Here is a 19,405-nt window from a genome sequence, read left to right as displayed (position 1 = left end):
ACTTATATATTTCCTTCTATAAAATGTTCTCATCTCTGTTGTTGTATATGTATTAATCTTATTTACATATATAAGTATTTGATTACTGTCCTTCATGAATTTTATGTAAAATGCTTGCATAAATACACAGAAACAGATAAATTTAGCTTGTTCTTAAAAATGAGAAGAATTTTTAGAAAAAAATGTGAAAAAATCTAAATCTTGTGAAAAACACAGAAAATTTACATTTACTTTTTGATTCTACTGATTTTTAAACAATAAATCGTATTTAAAAAGAATAATGTTACTATTAGATCATTTATTTGTATTATTATTGTAGTTGAATATTCTCCTGATTGCGGGTGTACAGTACTTGGTTTATAACTTTACACTTTTTACTACTTTAAAAAGTTTTGTGTATGATACACGCAACAGTCCAGTGCAGTGCCTTATACATTATTGGGTGGATGAGTGTCAGAATATACTGTGTATTGATGAATAAATATTTAATATCTTTTTTGCAAACTATTATTCTGCATAATTGTCCCCCTGGGCCTGGGTGCAAAGTAATGTAGCATATTTATCGGGTGATTTTTTTCGTGGTAATCGATAAAAAATTGCTATAAAATGGCGGCTGTTGACAAATCGACTTATGACAGCGCGCTTTAGAAATGTCATTTCAGTACAATTTTTACTGTGGATTTGATTTGAATTTTCACTACACGCCAAAACGACGCTACGAAATTGAAAACTTTTATTTTTAAAATAAGTCTTCAATTATGTTAACGCAACGTGCGTATAGACGTAAGATAACGACTGGCCTTTTTCTGTGGGGATATCTTAAGGGAAAAGTTGCAAAAAATCACCGAAACTCCCATGGCAATGCTCTAAAAAGTTATGGAAAGTGCCGAAAAAGGGGCTAATCTTTGCGTGCCGGCCAAAGGCCGACGACATTGTATACCACAAGTAACAAAAAAAATTAATGTGCTGGACCAAATTAAATCGTTATTTTGTGTGGGTTTTACTCAAATTATAAAAAACAAACGTCGCTTACCACAAAAAAAAATTAACTAGTAATATAGTTGGAGATAATGTTTATCAAGTTTCTACTCGACCCAGAACAAAATTCTCATGGACTTGGGACATACAATACTTTTTTGTATTATTTTTGTTTTTTTTTTGTAAGTAATAAATACATTCCGTTAGAATTATTGTATTTGTGAAATGATATTAGTTGGTTTATAATTGGCAGTTGCATAGTTAGATACCATAAACACTTCATATTCTGTATGTAGTATGTGCCACCTATATAAAATATATGTGGGGAGTCTAACATTGCCAGTAGAAAGGAACCAAAACATTCGTATGTACCAACAAATATAAAAAAAATACAAATCATCACGTTGTTTCCACGTAGATAGATAGTATAGAAAGCCATATCACTCTGTCTTTGAATGGAAACCTCATTTCATCTGCATTCTCTTGACTATCTTTGCCTATCTTTAAATATTTCTTGGATTTGGTTATGCCATGTCTTTCTCGGTCTTCCTCAGTTTTTGCATCTATCAACATTTTGTCAGCCTATCTTACACCTTCCATTCGCTTTTAATGTCCAAACCAACGCAGAACTCCTTTCTTGATTTTGTCTTTGAAGCTTTACACGATGCACGTATCTCCACATTTGTGCACGAATCGCGCATAGTTATACCGCACATTCTCGTAAGAGATCGCATTTTAACAGCATTTATCCTACTTTCATCCTTGCTTTTCCGATTCCATACTTCGCTTCAAACTCCATTGTAAAATGCTACATTCGCCAGCTTATATCCAGAATATATTATCTTAGACAATATTAAATGTATTTGTCGCTTTTAACTGGCTGATTCTCTCTCCAACAATTCAGATTATTAATTAACTCATTTAGGTATGAAATAAAAAAAGTTTTACTTTAAAATCTTTTGTATTCTTATTTCGTACATTTGGGTATACAATATAATATATACAGGCGTAGCGTATGTACAACTCACTAGAGATTTGACATTATTTACATTTTCGTGACAAACAATACTCTATGACTTAAAAAATTTTGTACAATATGCACATAGTATAACATAAAAAATAAATATCCTTAAAACCAGGTACTAATATATTACACTTGTCCTTAAACTAACATAGTAATTGGCTACTGTACATATCGACTCAATAACTATAGTCTATTTAACACACAAATACTTAAACGTCAGATGGTATCAATTCAACGAGCAATGGCGGAATAAAGTGTCATTCTAATACCGTTACTGAGAGCTTCATTATAATTGTATTATATTAGATACCGTATTCTTACATTTTGTGTTTTTCCATCAAACCTTTTAACGATTTTCGGTAACACAAAATAGAATGACAAAACTTAACTAACAGGCAAATAAATCATTCTATTTGTGATTTATTTTAGTTGAGATTTTTTTCAACACTGTTTTTCAACGAATTCAAAAGTGACAATTTTTAATAGTAATTTTTTTTTTTCTGGAGTATAAAACGATCTTTTATTTTTATTTAGAGTAATGAATAAATAAAATACGCATGTGATCAATGGTAATTCTTGGTTGTGTTAAACCAATATAATCTCTTAAAGATAACCAATACTCACTAAGGTTAGTGGCACTTAATCGGCATTGCTGGTTGTTGATTACCAAAAATATGTTTTGAAAATGCACTTTAAAGTTCGCTATAAAACTTCGCGTTGTTTATTTTTCGTGGTTTTAAAATACGTCACGCTTATCCTAAGATTTTTTTCATTTGGCCACTGATATTGAACTAATTTGAACATCAAAACATCTAGTGTCAACATTTTTATTCAAACCAGCCTTAATTCTAAACTATTTAGAGCCTACATATTTTTCCTAGAAATAAAAATACAATGTTATTTTTTCATTTAAGGTTTTGTAATGATTAATAAATTTATTTTACATTGATGAAATTTTAATAAAACTTCATTTTTCAGTCGCCATTTGAAACTTTTCATTAGTGTTATGTTCATTTGAGTTATTTATTTTTTTGTTTTATTTATTATATACTTGTTTGCGAATGCGAATGTTTTATAATTTAATTGATTTTGATTTTACATTAAAAAAAACGAATAATCCCGTAAGCCTCTATTTTAGAGGATTATCACTAGATGGGAAAGAGAGAATATGGAAGGAAGTTATGAAAAGAACGCTACAATACTCGGAACTAATTGAAAAAAAAAATCTTTTTTTTTTCTTGCAACCGGTGGGAATCGAACCCCCGTCAATGAATGTTGATATCTCTCAGGATATACAGTAAATAAGTTTGGTGTTTCAAACACGTTTTATAAATATCATAAACCAATTTATATATTTGTGTCAGAAATAAAATTTTCATTTATTTTTAGGAACTCAAATAATCAGTACGATATCAAATTATTATGTTTTATGTTTTCAACTCATAATAAAAACCTTGTTACTTACAAATAATGCGCTCTTTTTTCAGTTTGAACTATTTATTGACATTTCTTGCTGGTATGTACTTAAATAATTTGGAAATAAGGCTGGTGCACATTTTATCATATATTTTAGTAGGTACACATATATCATGGATAGCCAAAGCGTCGACCACGGTCTATCGGTCTACGTATTCATTCCCAGTTGCCACTATTTTTTTTTATCAACTTTCTTCTGCGAATCTATATTTTCTATAATTAATGCAATCAAAACAAAACATCGCTCCCGTTTGACAGATGACTGTTTGGCAGCATGTTTCCGAATAGCTAGCCATGAACCAAATTATGATAAGCTTGCTGAAAATATGTCATGTTTCTAGCGCTCCGTCTGATCCTATATAAATAGTAAACACGAAATGTGAAATAACAAACACATTGCTTGCGCGAAGAAAACTAAAATAAAATGGGCCTTACTTATAAACCTGGTATGATGTTACGCCGGGAAAAACCATCCTTATTAAAGTAGCGAAACAAGAATGATAATCTCATCTTTATTCCTCCACTATGTCTAGGCGTAACTTTATACCAGGTTTGTAAGTAAGGCCCAATAACATCTTGTTTTATTAACATACTATTTTTATGTTTGTGGGGAGTCATCACAAATTGCTGATTATTAAAATAGCTTGATTTCGGGTCTTACTCCATAAACTTGGTATTGAATTTGTAATGGTATTACCCTTAGTCAATCCTTAGAGTACGCCACCGGCTAAACGTCACCCGCACTGATATAAACTTTTCTATGATTATCAACTACAAAATTAACTACGGTTTACAGCAATACAACGAGCTGTATGTGCTTGGATCGAGAATTGCAAGCGCGAACCAAAACCGTCCGTTCCACGATTGTAATTAAACTTAAAAACCAAACCAAAAATTCTTAACGCTTTTGTTTTATGCAATAGAACTAAAATTCTTCTCTTCAAACGGGAGCGTTTGGGTGTCGGGATAAAACCAATTATTTCTCTAAGGTTATTTCTGTGATACATATAGCTAGGATTACTTTTAATTAAAACTTATTTTTGGCTTCAAATTACAACTTTCAGTGTTAGTAGACCATCGCCAAAACTTTCAAAAGTAAGTCGCCTGCAGTGGTTAAAACTTTGGCCACCCATGACATATATAAATCAATGCTATGACAAAAATCTCCGAAGTTTCTAATAAGCTTTAAATTAAATTATACTCGTACATATAAACAGCTGACTCAATATTTTCGGATATCGATTCCGATAATTATAATTTAGCGATTCCTACAACTATACAAATTTAATATACCATTCAATTAATTTTATTGAGCAAGTACAACTTCGTTACTTTTAAGTGTTTTTTTTAACAGAATTCAACTAAATATATTATTTACTTCAACGAGTATTTTTTAAATGCCTTTTTATTATTCTCTAGTTATGGATATATGTACACTTCGTTGAAAGTTTTTTCACCAAAATTATTTTTAATTATGTAACCAAATAATACTTTCTGAAAAAATGGATATCAAAAATTATATATTTTGGATGGAAATCCAATATTTCTCTTACCAATGTACATAGGTATTTTTTTAAAAATGAATTATTGTCATTAGTATCGCTTGAGGTGATGTATTAAAAACAGTCACAAAATACATAAATTAAGGTAAAATTATAAATTCTTTAACTGAATGTAACAAGGGTAACATTTTAATAAATATAAAATACGAGTATGTGTACGTGTCTACATATTTCTGTGTTTGTGTGTATGTGTTTATGTTTATTGAATTTGGTTCCCTTTGTAAAGGGACATGCACATTATTTTCCAATGTCATCCGAACTATGCGAACTGACAAAATGGGATGATTTACAGAAACGGATGAGATCCTTACGGTCAGATTATTATCAACTTTTTTCAATAAAGCCGATTGAAATCTCTTTACCAGGCGGTTAGTAAGAAATAACGCGATTCTTACGACATTTTTGGGAAAATTGTATTTCTAAGCGATGTTTACTCTCAAAAAAAATCAATTACAGTTTTAACGTATAAAAGATTGGTATTTAAAAAAATATCCCAACTTTAAACTGACGCGCAATTGATGTAAAATTTCAGGATCGTTCGAAATGAGTTACTCTCGGAAATGCCACCACCATTGGTGTGCCACTGTACAGTGTACACGTAACGCGTGACGGGGGCGCGGCGGTCCAGTACAAATACATAACTTAGTCTTCTTAAATCACAGCGCTTTGCGGAGTTCACCGGCAACCGCAGCCCACCACAGCCATGTCCTGGTAATTCTTCAGTACCACCTTATTTTCCTCGTCCAGGTAAAGCATGGATATCGAGGATAGCGCCGTTGGCACGCAACACGCGCGCGGTACAGCCGCTGGATTCACCGAATTAACTAAAGTTTGCACAATAGCGTGATTCGTAGAGTTGAGGTGTTCAGCCAGCGGGAATGGACAGTCTCCGTGGCAATAGTAGGCATCATACCCGCTGGGGGCGACGATCCAATCCGACCAGCCCACGTCCGCAAAATCTACGAAAAGAGTTCTTCGCTGACACGTCTCGCGGTGGTCTTTGCGACGATGGCCGCGGCGGGCGGCACGCGTGCTGCGCGAGGGCGCAGGCTCTGCGGGCGCGGGCTCGGGGGGCGGCAGCAGGCGCGCGCGGCCGTCGTCCGTGTAGGCCAGCAGGGCGGGCTGGCGCGCGCGCCACGCGCCGCGCCGCTCGCCCGCCGCCCTGCGCAGGCGCACGTGCCGGTGCTGGCGCGCCTCCGGGGCGGCGAGGACCGTGACTAGCAGGCCGTAGTTCTCGCGAGGCCTCCACAGCCAGCGCTCCACGGCCGACGTGACATCGAGCTTCACGTCCCCCGCTTGCGCGAGTCTCACCCACTTAGAGTCCGCGAGGCGCAGGTCGGGCGGCTTGTGCCCCTTGACCCCCGGTTTCACTATATCGTACACTAGCACTTTGTGTCTATGTCCTGCGTCACTGCCGGGTGCGAAGTTCACTCTGTCTCTAGCTAACACTACTTCGGCCGCAGTAAGCGATTCTCCATCAGGGACAGTTACATTGAATGCTAACCGGAACCTGTGTTCTTCTTTGAATCTCTTATCAATGTCGCTTGCTGAAAAGTAACAATAAATAAATAAGTTTAAGATTTTACAATATGACAATACCAATATTTTCTATATAATTGTAAAGATTCGTCAAGTTTTCATATTTGAAATATGCTAGTTTAGGGCCTTTTTTTATTTGTCTCTTTTACTTTAAAAAAAAACATTAATATTCGAATTGATTTTCAAAAGTTTTTCCACTAAAATATCAATTCCCGTTCAGAAAAAATGTTTTTAGGGGTTTCGTTAATTCGTATTTTGAAAATGTAATAAGCCTGCAATTTCGAATTAATTTTAAATCTGTTTTTTTTTTGTAATGATGTTGTTTTCTAAAAATAAATAAACAAATAAAAGTATTAAAATAGAAATAATAACAATTTTTAAAAAAATAAAGTAAAATGAAATGAATGAAAATTTAATGAAAGAAAATGAATTTAAATAAAATAAATGAAATAAGATAAAACGAAATAAAATAAAATAAAATAAAAAAATAAAAAAAATAAAAAAAATATATTTATATATATATTTTTTTTAATTATTAAAAAGTAATAATAACAATTTTAAAAAATAAAAGTAAAATGAAATAAAAGAAAATGAAATGAAAGAAAATGAATTGAAATGAAATGAAATGAAAACTAAGCTAAAATACATTTTATTAATTATTATACAAATGTCAAATGTATTGTTTATAATTTGTGAATCATAATAATAAATAAAAAAATAAATGAAATGAAATAAAAATAATTTTAAAAAGTGGTAATATTGATCGGTACCTTCGTGCGTGAAGCTCCTGACAGTGTTGGCGGTACGCGCGTGAAGGGGGCCGCGCGGCGACAGGAAGGCGGGAGGCAGGAGCGGCTCGGGCGCGCTGAGCTGCGCGTACAGCGCGCGCATGGGCTCGGGCACGTGCGGGCGGCGCGCGCGCTGCGCAGGGCGGCGGGCGGCGCGCTCCAGGAAGGCGGCCAGGCTGGGCGGCGCGGAGGGCGGCCCGCCCGCGCCGGCCGCGGCGGCGAGCGCGAGGGCCGCCAGCGCCGCGCGCCACCACTGCATGCTCCTCACCACTCTACAAAAACACAATCACTCGTCAACACAACTATTCGAAAAATCAGAATAAATACGTTTTTCATTCGACCCAGTCAGGAATCCATTAAATTGATCGTTTATTTATCAAAACTTAAGCAACACACCGAAACCTCTTTTTACACGGGGATACGTTTCTTTAAAAACCATGTAAAAAATACTTTTCAAATAAACGATGCCATGGGTTTCTTGTATAAAAATTATTTCGCCATTTTCATTAATATTCTTGTTGTTTTTCTGTTATTGTAAACCACATTTTAATTTTTCAAAAATATCTTTTTTTCTTTAACTATTTTTAAACAAGTTTCTGTAGCTTTCATATTTTTTTATATTATTAAATTATTGTTTGTCACGTGTTGTGAACAAAATGATATATAGGGTTACGGATCTAGCAGTATCTGTAATATGTAATTTCCCCACAGATTTATTATAATTTTTATTTTAACGTATGTATGTCCTAAATTAAATAAAATAAAAACAATTTATAAAACCACAATACTTAATTATTGTGGTTTAATATTTTATATAACATTACGGGAATTTTTCTATATTTAATATTTTATTTAATTCATACAAATACATACATATTACTAATAATGATTGAGCGTTTTGACTAATTTTGTTTGGAAAATGAAAAAGCCCATATTTATGCCAAATTATAGGGTAATATTTAAGTAAAAAAAAGTTACGCACATTCAGCTCGTGCATAGTTTATGTAAGTTGCTCCTTAACGTATGCAATATGTTGAACATTTAAAAAGCACTTCGCCTCAAATTTTGTTCTAAAAAAATATTTTGTTCCGCTGTAGGTAAAAATCATGGTTAAGTGTCAGCATTTTGTAAAGTAAACTTCTGATTAGGAAAAGTTGCACGTGATAATTTTAACTTTGATAAAGAAATAATTTAGATAATGTGAGCATTTGTAATTCTGTAATTACCCAATACTTTTTACAGTCCGGTACAAAGTCTAGTGCTAACAAAGATAAACAATTCGAGAATTTTCTCGTTAAAACTGAGTTTTCTTGTCACTTTAATGTTTTAATTGTTTGGGCTGAATTTAAGCTTTTCTTGAGTAATGACTTTTATTCACTTGGTTTACAAACAATGAAAAATAATATAAAAACTGAAATATTCACACGATAAAAGACATTTTATTAATTTCAAATTTCAAAAATGCAAAGAAAAAAAAATATAACTAATGTCACGTGATTGTGTTGAATAAACCATTTTTTTAAAAATATAATTATTAAAATAAATTTTTGATTAAAATTATTATGTAAGTATGAAAATATATCATCTTAAGCCTAAATGTACAACTTTACGTAATAATTATTATAAATATTATTTGTATTCTCATGTATTATATTACTTTATAATTGTTTTTTTATTATATTTTACTATGTTTTTTTATGTTGAAGTAACATTTTATATTCTAAGCACAAACATGTTTATACATTATATTTATATAACAATGATGATTAAATTATTGTATTAGTTAGCTTTGCCTTTATAATTAAGTAGTTTTAGTATATTTTTGTTATTGTTATATTAGCTTAAAACTACTTATATTTTATAACATAAAAAATCTACATCTCAGAACAGGCTGAACCACGTTAGATGGAAACTATTCTAACAAAGGTACACTGCTTATTAATTTTCTTATTCGCTGGTAGATTCTCTGATATTAAATATGTAAACTTATATATGCAGTAAATTTATAAAATAAAATAAACAATCCACCGTCAAAGATGATAATATCCATTTTAATACTGTTGTATAATAATCTGTACATTTTTGAGATCACTTTTTAAAACTATACAATATTATTTAACAGATAATATATAATGTTTGAAAAGCTTTCGGATTTCAAACGTTATGGCCACTAGAAACGCTTGTTCTAATACTGTTCAAACAGTACGAGCTTTCTGAGACTATGATTCTAACCATAAAATACTAATTATCTTTTAAATATAATTATGTAAATTGTAAATGAGTCTCAATATAAAATTGTTAGTAACTTGCTACTTTAATTTTTATTTCAAAGGAAAAAGCAGCTTCTTTTATACCAATAATTTTTTTTTTTAAGATAATATAAAAATCTTGTAGATAATATGCATAATTGTATTCCACATCGCAAATTATGGTGTAATAATAATAATTCCATCGTTAAAATTCTAGGTCCTGAATCACAAGAAATATTTTAAGTAGTTATATCTGAATATAAAATTTAATCGGTCCTTTGTCGCATTAGTAGTATAAAATGTCTATAAAATATGTAAATACTAAATAGAACAAGAATTTATTGCGTACATTCCACCTGTTGGTTTTACTTTCAAACCGGTCGCGGTCTGCTGAATGTCAACAGTTTATCTGTATATTCTCCAATTTATTCCATTATTATTTACACAATTTTATTTGTCCACTTCTGACTTTGTGGGGACACATATTTTTTTTACTATGCATACCTTTTACACGCTTAATATCCCATTGATTAAATTTTTTTTTTGCTAGGTCAGTAAAAAGTAAAGACATTTTACTAACCTAAAAAAATTAGTATCATTATATTCAATAAAATATATTTAAATAAAAATTACTAGTTACTAGCGCAAAGAAAATTTAATTTCAATTCGTGAGTCATCCGTACCTTCCATTTTCTTCCCGGATTCATCGTAATCAGACGTGGTGCTTTGCCGGAATATGCCAAAATGTGTGATAAAAAAAAATAAAATATTTCATTCGTAAATACAATCCAATTTATGGAATATATTATGGACAAGTGTATTTTTAGCTTCATATTTCAATAATTTGATAGTTGCCAGCTTGTGTCGTGGTAATGAGTTACACAGAAATAAAAATGAACAGAGAAAATATGGTCATTTTTTTCTCTCACAAATGTTTGCATAGGCATTGCGATTTGCTGTCTCTTTATTTTGAATGAGAAAATTGGAAATAAAAAATGATTTCTTACGCGCGGTAAAAAATGTAGATTTAATTGAAGCGCAAACTTTCTCGAAAATTTATGAATAAAAATCAAAATAAATCAACCAATGATAAGAGAGTTGCGAACGATTTGCGGTTTACGGTATGTCAGTAACAGACCCATCGGTAGAACTGACCAAGAAGAAGTGGACGAAAAATTGAGACGTCACACACGGAGTAATTTCAGAAATACGAAGTTTTAAAAAATCATATCGCTGATAATACGATACGTAATGTATTTTTTTTATTTAGCTAAGATTAATAGTATGTTAACAAATAAAAAAAAACACTGAGCCTCCTCATTGTCGAAGGCTACGCAATATTTGATCGAAATGCGAATAATTTACTATGGGTAATGTGTCTTTTTATTATACGCCAGTGATTTAAGATAGGTAAACTATTTTAAATCATCGTCATTTTATTATTCCCTTATCTGCACCCCCCGATGCAGGATATATTGAGCATTTTTGTTTTGAAGGTAAGTTAATAAACCTCGCGCCAAAAATAGCAGTCTAGAAACTATGAAATAGTTCCGTGTAAAGCTTTTAAAATAAATTATTCATGCCAACTATGGCAATAATCGAAAACCTAATGGAATTTAATTCACTTCCAACACAAAGTTGGTGGAATCTGTATGATTTTTTTCGTTTACATTGTTATTAAAGCCATTTTATGACATTTAACTTGATGCACTATAGACGTAAATAATCTACCTTTGTAAAATCAATAGAAAATAATTATCGAATTTCAATTGACCTGTGGAATAGTTGCAAATAATACTAAAATACGAATGTAAACTGTTAATCAGAACACAATTACCATCATTTCTCTTTCTACGTTATTTCCACATACTGGTGTATAATAACTACCAAAAAAAGTGAATCAACTTATCTCTTAACTTTTATTAAGATTTTTTTCAAGCTTTATACAATATTTTAATTGTTTATTGAGAGTATTTTAGTAATTAAATCACTAGGATCTGAAAGTTAATTATGAAACAGTGGTCGACATCACAAGACCAAAGTCACTATACCATATCAAAACATATCAAGTGTTAGCTTGTATTATATTTCACTAGCCACATTATTCTAAGTGCAGATATTATCCTAAGAATAAGAATATTATGTGATTGTTAATATGTTTACTGGGTTTAAAATAATTACTTAAATCTACGAGTAAGTGACCGTTTACTTTAAACATAATCATGGTCGTGGCTACTGATTTTTTTATAAACTTTGAAATAAAATAAATCCAATAATATGTTATATTTGTATTTTTTTGCACCACAACAGACCAGGAGGTCCAATTACAGTGCTGAATTACAGCACAAAACACCCAGGATTTTGTACTCGGGAATCGAATCCTGAATCTTCCGTGCGTCAGTCAAATCAAATCAGACAAATCAGTGATAAAATAGATCCAGTAACGCATTGATAGTAATATTAATGCATTGCCCTTTGTACCACTTGGTTCGAATAAAGAAAATGACGAAATATTCCAAACATTTAATACTTTTCGCATTTCCATTAGCTATGTATATATTTTTTTTCTAAAAAAGCTTTTTTTTATATTTAGCTACCTGTTTATTAAATTTCTCAGTTATGATGTTTGTATTAAAGCATACATACATAAAAATTTAACAGATAATAAAAAATTGCTGTATTATTTAAATATAATTTAAAGCAATAATTTTGTGATCAAATATTTGCATAAATGTTAGTAAATATTTGTATATAGCCATGTTTAGTGGAATTTGCATGTAGTTTAATAAGTGTTCTGACCAAGAGACAGGTACGTTTCGAAGCCGGTGGACATAAAAAAAATATTAGCTACATACAAATATTTACTAACATTGATTAAAATTGTTCGAATAAATATTTTTTTTAAAACGCAAAGCAACCATACTCATGGGATCGATTTTGAAATTGTTATTTGGGTACCTGGATTTAAGAAATGAGAGGTGGGCCCGATTACAATAGGAAATTGACAGAGGTATCTTAGACTATCTATAAAGAAAAACCTACATTTGTGTACGAAAACGAGTTTATTTGCATTAACATTTAAATATCTTTAAGTATCTTCGTCGGTAACCAATAATTGAACATATTTAGAAGAAAAAAATGTATGCATATTCCGCTTTTCATACAGAAAACTTTATCTTACTTTGTAGATAAATTTTAACTTTCCATTGTAATCGGGGCCGTGGTTGTATTTTTACGAAGTTAGAGTAAAAAAAAATTTCAAAACGCCATTTGGGTCAGTAATGGAACTATTAGAACTTTTTTTTTTGACGGAATACTAATTGAATTTAAATATGTACCTACCCAAGTAGTTACTTGTGTAAGGTGCTAAATTATTGTTCAGTTAAGTTTACACATAAGAACGTGAACATTTTTCGCTTTTATAACATAGCACGAGAGGTGAAATTACTGGCAGCATTCTTAAGTCCGAAGTACCGTTTCCTAAGTGACTAAAATGTACAATCCGGTAATGAAAACGGACCGAATCATCTTGAACAGGATAACCGTGTTTTCAATAATTCAAAATATTTTTAAAAAATTATATGTATTATCAATCTCCACTTGTATCTAAGCTTCATGTTTTAGCTAACGTTTATGCAGAAGGTGCATACCAAGAATAATGATAAAGGTTTTGTATCCAGTTAAAAGGCTAATCGTTTGCAACCAATTTTACTATTTAACGCAAACAAAAAAAATGGAACTAAAATATTACATAAGAATTCAATAAATAAAATAAAAAACTGTTCGTCAAAAATAACAATCAAAATGAGTAAAAATTAACAAATGGTAAGGACAGAAAAAAAGTCGAATACATTTGCTTAATTTATTGTTTTTTTCGTGTAATACTATTGCTTTTGTCCTGATAATAAGATTATTCTAGTTGTGTTTAGGAAACTATCTAAAGCATTTGAAATTTGACCAAACGAAGATTTTTTTCCTATCCGCACTTATTCGTGCATAGGGCACTGCATTGCCACTGAAATTGCAATGTATCAAAATTATTTTTGTTACATAATCGATAATATCAGTTTAACGCTTTAAATTCCAGTTTAGAAGCAATAAACTATTGTGATGTAGAACCACCTTGATAACCAATATTTTACGTTCACCCTGCTAGGAATCGAACCTACAGCCTTAATAACGCGTTTACCAGTACAGAACGAGAAGGACTTATCACAATAAGATTTCCTTCTTCAGGATTCGAGCCTGCCATCGAGTCAAAAATACTCCCCAGGGTTCTGGTTCTATTTCACACTTCGAACTATATTCTTCACCCGTCTGGGTACAAACATACTTGACCACTGTGATAGCATAAATTTATGTTAATGGCAACACTACTGATAAAAAAGTTCTTCAGTGTATTTTTCATAGAACTGTTGGTAAAACACTAAATAAATTACATCATCATTCCCTTTCTGCACCCTAATGATGCATAGGGCACTGCATTGGTACACCATTCGCAACGTATCTCGATAATTTTTTTTAGATGAATGTAAATTGATCAGTATTTTGCTTCTGGTGCCAGTTAAGGGACTAAGAAATATTCTAGAGTAAAAGCAACTTTGAAAATAAATATTTACTAACATTAATTAAAATGCTTGACTAAAAAGTTAATTCTTTGAATATGAATAATATAAATATTGTTTGTCAACCATGTTAGGAATTGAACCCGAGTCCTCTAGCATGGTAGGCAAACGTACTGATCACTTCACCACGAGGTTAAATAATTCAAATTAACTGACACTTTAAAACATGTATAGGTACATTAGAAATTTGGATAAACAAATAGTTTTTTTCTATATTTTAAGAAAAAAGCCATCACACCTTAATTTATTCGAATTTTATAAAAATGAAAAATAGTTCAAAGAAAACAAGCTATGGTCCTAAGTTCTTTAAGTTTTTGTTTTATTTATATATATTTTTATATGAAAATATGGCTTTTATATATACATATATATATATACATTTACAATGGTCATTCAAATCCAGGTGAAAACATAAAAAATATATGTGAATATTCTCAACCCCAAAATAAAAACAATTTGTCTATTTAAATAAATTAGTATTCCTAGTACCCACGAAGTTTTTTTTCATTACTAAGCGTATTATTGTCTATGGCAGGGTTTCCCAAGGTTTTTTAGTGACGGAAAACTTTTTTTAGGTTAAGTATTTTATAATAGTAAAAACAAAAATAAAAAATGTATTAAAACATTTATTGTTTAGATATTATTTCAAACAATTCACACATAAATATGACTAAATAAATCTCTCGGTGTAATTAAAGTAATTAAACCAGATCAGGTCAAAAAAGGAATTGTGTGTTAGAAATACCACATTGTTAAACGAAGCTAGCACAGAGATATGCATATTTTATGGTCCCAAAATTTTTAATTCTTTTTTTACTGATTACATTTCATTGATTCCAAACTTTCAAAATTTTCCCAATTTTAAAAAAACACGCACTATCCTAGATTCAAACTAAAGATATTAACTCTTTTTTTCTATGATATATTTTGTTGCTCTTTAATAACAAGGAATATTTTTATGTTTTTTTACAGTTTTTTATTTCCTTTGTTAATCACTATAAAATAAAAAAGTTCCTTCTAATCTTTTACAGAATATTTTCTTTTCTATTTCTTATATTACACAAACATATTATACCTGTCTTTTTATTATAGGAGCAATAAATTCATAAACTTTTCTTGTAAACCCATGAACAGGCCATGCCTTTGTGGGATTTTTTTTGTTTACTATTTTTACTGTTAATATGCAAATCATTGCCATGTAATTATTTTTTATTTTTATACTCTGTTTTACTTCTTATGCATAGGTATTGTAAAAAAAAAAACAAAAAAAATAAGGTGACAAATAAAAAAAATCTAATAAATGTCTCGAGTGATTTTGAGTTCTTGAATCGCAAATCTTTTTGGTATCAGTCGCTTGGCGAGTTAAATTCTTCCATATTATAACTGTTGTATCATTGAGCCTACTTCAGCATTATAAAATCCTACTTTGCGTAAATCAGTAAAATAAATAAGTTAAAACAATGACATATTGGTGTATTCTTTTAACAAACTTGTCCTGAAATCATTTGAACGTAGTTATACATGTAACTGAGATAATAGCACTTTTGTGAAATGTTTGAGTTATCAAATCTACCTAACAGTTGGAATGCTTTGACTTCAACAAATGATAAACAATGAATACATAAGTTTTTTTTACATACTACAAATAAGAATCATGTAATGTATTTGACCAGTTTTAATGATTTTTAAATAAAAATAAAAATTTTATATTGAGAAATACCTTTTTTGTGATCGACGCCATTTTCAGAAGGTAATCAATACAGTTTTTTGTCCGAAAGCGGTCTAGCTGTTTTTAGCAGAACATAGAATTGACCTCACTGAACCCGATTACATCAAAATCGCATTGTTTTCAAAATTGTGGACTGGCTACTTTCTGCATAACTACGTTCATTTAATCTTTGTACTTTTGTTTCAAATCATTCACTGATTAAATCAATTAGTTTTTCATAATTATTTGCGGTAAGTTTACTTTATCTGTCACGGGAAATGGAGTCTGAACCCATTAATCGTCCTTAATAGGTTTGGGAAAATATTGCGATGCAGTTGTTTGCGTCTAAAATAAATTAATTTTTTTGCAGAACACTTATTTAGGCTCCGTGGAATACTGGTATTCCGCAAAACATAGTTTGGGAAATCCTGGTCTACGGAATGTAAGCCATACTGCTGTTGTTGTGGATAAACCGAATTTAAAAGCGACGCAATATTATTTTTTGTACCGCCTTACCTAATAATATTCAGACTAATGTAACATTTTTTTACTTCCTTTGAAACATCATCATCATTTATAATTTCCCTATCAGCACCCAGTGGTGCATATGAAGGCAAGGTGATCAGTCTTACAATGCAGGTGCCAGTCCAGGAAAATTGAAATATTTCTTTGAAGAACCATATTCGAAATCAATATTTATAATTCAGCTCGATTTAAGCCTGGTAGGCGAACGCGCCAAACACTACTCTACGCTGCTGTCATAAGAAAGAAGGACGTTTCTACGTAAAATAAAAAAACAGAGAAAATAAACATTTTGTAATTCGGAGATTAGAAAATTTTATGTGTGAAAAATACTACAAACATTAAGTATATGACTATGCGACAGTATGTATTATGGTTTGCCCTAACGGAATATATGTATTAATTTTAATAAATTTTACACTACATATATATTTAAAAATTAACATTTTCATCTTCTTTTAAGTAAAAAAAAATACAAAAATACATTTTATACTTCAATGAAAAGACGTTTCTACCTAGAAACGCCTTTTTTATTTAGTAATTAAGTAAACGTCTTTCTTTTTTATTGTTAATATGTCAATTGATTCTACTCAACTAAATAAAATAGACGTTACTGGCCATTTACTGTTTTCCAAACTAGTAACGCCGACCTAATAATCAATGAACTTCAAAATTACCAGCAGATCTTAAATTTAATTGAAATCAAGTAGGTTCATTCATTTTAGATGTTTTTAAAAACGAAATAGAAGAAAAAATAAGTATTTTAATCAGTCTTTAATAATTATATAAGTCAGAACAGCCTTTCATATTTAGTAATCTTCAAGACGTTTTGCAGTTTGGTCTAATTAATTAGTCAAAATAATAGGGTTATGGTTATTTTAGGAAAATAGATGTATTTTTAGTAGATGCGTATTTTTTTCCTGAGTCCAAATATGTATTTGACTCATTTTTGAAAAAAATGTTAGATGCGTCCTTTTGTCTTATGACGGCAGTACAAAGCTGAGTCAAAAAACATTCGTTCAAGGTTCTGCACGCACAGACTTGTATCCTTTATCCGCCTAGATACAGAATTCGAAAAAAGAATTCATATTCATCATTATTCCCTTTCCGCACCTAAAAGTGCATAGGCCAGTGCATTGGTAGACCAATAGTAGCGTATCTCGATCATTTTGTTACATGGAGGTAAGATGATCAGTCTTATGCTTCAGGTGCCAGCCAGGGACTATTCAAGAGTAAAAACAACTTTTCAAAATAATATTTCATGTCAACCATTTTGGGAATCGAATCCGAGACCTCTTGCATGGTGGGTAAACGCGCTGACCACTACGCCGAGACGCCGACATGTTCGGTCTCTTGTAAAATAATATCAGGTTTGGCGACCCTAACACAAACACAGAGACACGTGTAGACGTAGACGGAACTCAACACACACGAGTTCTTGTGTTGAAATTCAAAGGTATTTATTATTATTTGATGTGGAATTCAGTCTAATTACATCTTCAGAAACTGTTCGTTTTTTTCCCGCCACAAAAAAACGATTATTTTCATAACCAATATGTTTTGAAACGCGGAGGAATGTGAAGCAACGCTTCAACCAACTGTGATTCTAAGTGGGGATCATGCCACTTGCGCATGCGCATTGCGCATTCCTATTGGCAGACACTGCCTCTATCTAAAAACGGTTGGAAATCCACACTCCAATTTTTATTTTTATTTATTTGCCTGACTTTAATTAAATTTTCTCGTATCGTTCGTAAAATTAACAAAACAAGTTCATATAAAAAAAACATTTGCTCAATTATTTGGCTACACCAAATTATTATGATAATATCGTTTATTATAATCCTAACATTCAAAGTAATCATTAAAGAAATCCCAGAATCGATTTCCGGATCAATCAACATGTACTTAATAAACTTTAAATCGATTCTGTAGTACTCGAAGCGTATGGGCTCAGAATTATTTATTATTATTTTCATGTATCTGAGACAAACGAATATTTCAATTAAGTACTCTATGCACCCTCTGTAAATTACGTGTACAGTCTACAGGGACTTACTAAAAAAATGTATCAATTTATAACAGCATGCGCCAATTACCTTATAAATATCGCGATACTTCATATTTCTATTATTTAATTGGCAAAGAATGACATTCCCGCGAGAATACCAACCCGGATGCGATAAAAATACAACCTATAAAATAATATTCATATTAACATAGCACTGTATGCACAGCAATAACAATAAATAAATAACCGCTTGGAAAATAAATAAATACCAACAATCTTGAATATATAAAATAATTTGTGCGACTACTATGGGGAAGGTGTATAGTGGGATTTGGATGTTAATGTAATTAGTGTCCTACGTCTCGAAACCGGTAGACATAGAAAACTCGGTAGGTGGATCTTGAAGTTTTTGACCACAACGTTGATGCTTTAAATATTAATCATGTATTCTACCAAGTTACGCTGCAATATTGTGACTTGTGACGGGAATACTTTGCTGTGGTAATATCAAATTCAACAACAAATGATAAAATAGAGTAAATAAATAAATAAAAATATTCAGGTATATGAACTGATAGAAGTTTGTTACTATTTTTTATTTTAAAATAAATAAATACCAGTTTGTGGAGGCTGTGGTGTGAATAAATCAATTTAATAATGTGTCTCTTGATTTACGATTCAAGTCGTTAGCTGAAGATTTATTGTTTATATCGAAGTGACTGAGTAAACACTGAATATCATTTGCTTAAATTAAAGTATATTTGGAACTTATTTACAGCAGTAACTGATGCTTATTTGCATAAAGCCACGGGGTTTCCCATTAATTGATTAGGTACAGGTACATTTCTTATTCATACCCTTATAAAATATTTAAAAGATGCTACATTTATACGATTTATAGTTATAAAATAATATTTTTAATG

The 19,405-nt window shown here is 31.2% G+C and overlaps 1 protein-coding gene across 1 annotated transcript in view; it reads right to left on the bottom strand.

Annotated features, from left to right (window-relative positions):
- Positions 1 to 1,920: 1,920 nt before the first annotated feature.
- dpp (decapentaplegic morphogen) overlaps positions 1,921 to 19,405 on the bottom strand; it is a 32,690-nt gene continuing 15,205 nt past the window's right edge. The window contains exons 2-3 of the mRNA XM_088234036.1: positions 7,350 to 7,639; positions 1,921 to 6,587 (exon numbers count right to left, since the gene is read on the bottom strand). Of these exons, the coding sequence (XP_088090162.1) occupies positions 5,716 to 6,587; positions 7,350 to 7,626 (1,149 nt within the window). The 5' untranslated portion in view covers positions 7,627 to 7,639 and the 3' untranslated portion in view covers positions 1,921 to 5,715. The remainder of the gene's footprint in view (positions 6,588 to 7,349; positions 7,640 to 19,405) is intronic.

The sequence above is a fragment of the Micrasema longulum genome, unplaced genomic scaffold (assembly GCF_059751315.1).
Source record: "Micrasema longulum isolate JH-2025_06_02 unplaced genomic scaffold, ASM5975131v1 h1tg000083l, whole genome shotgun sequence".
NCBI lineage: Eukaryota > Metazoa > Arthropoda > Insecta > Trichoptera > Brachycentridae > Micrasema > Micrasema longulum.
The sequence above is the reverse complement of the archived record's forward strand: the minus strand, read 5'-3'. Positions and strand labels throughout refer to the sequence as shown.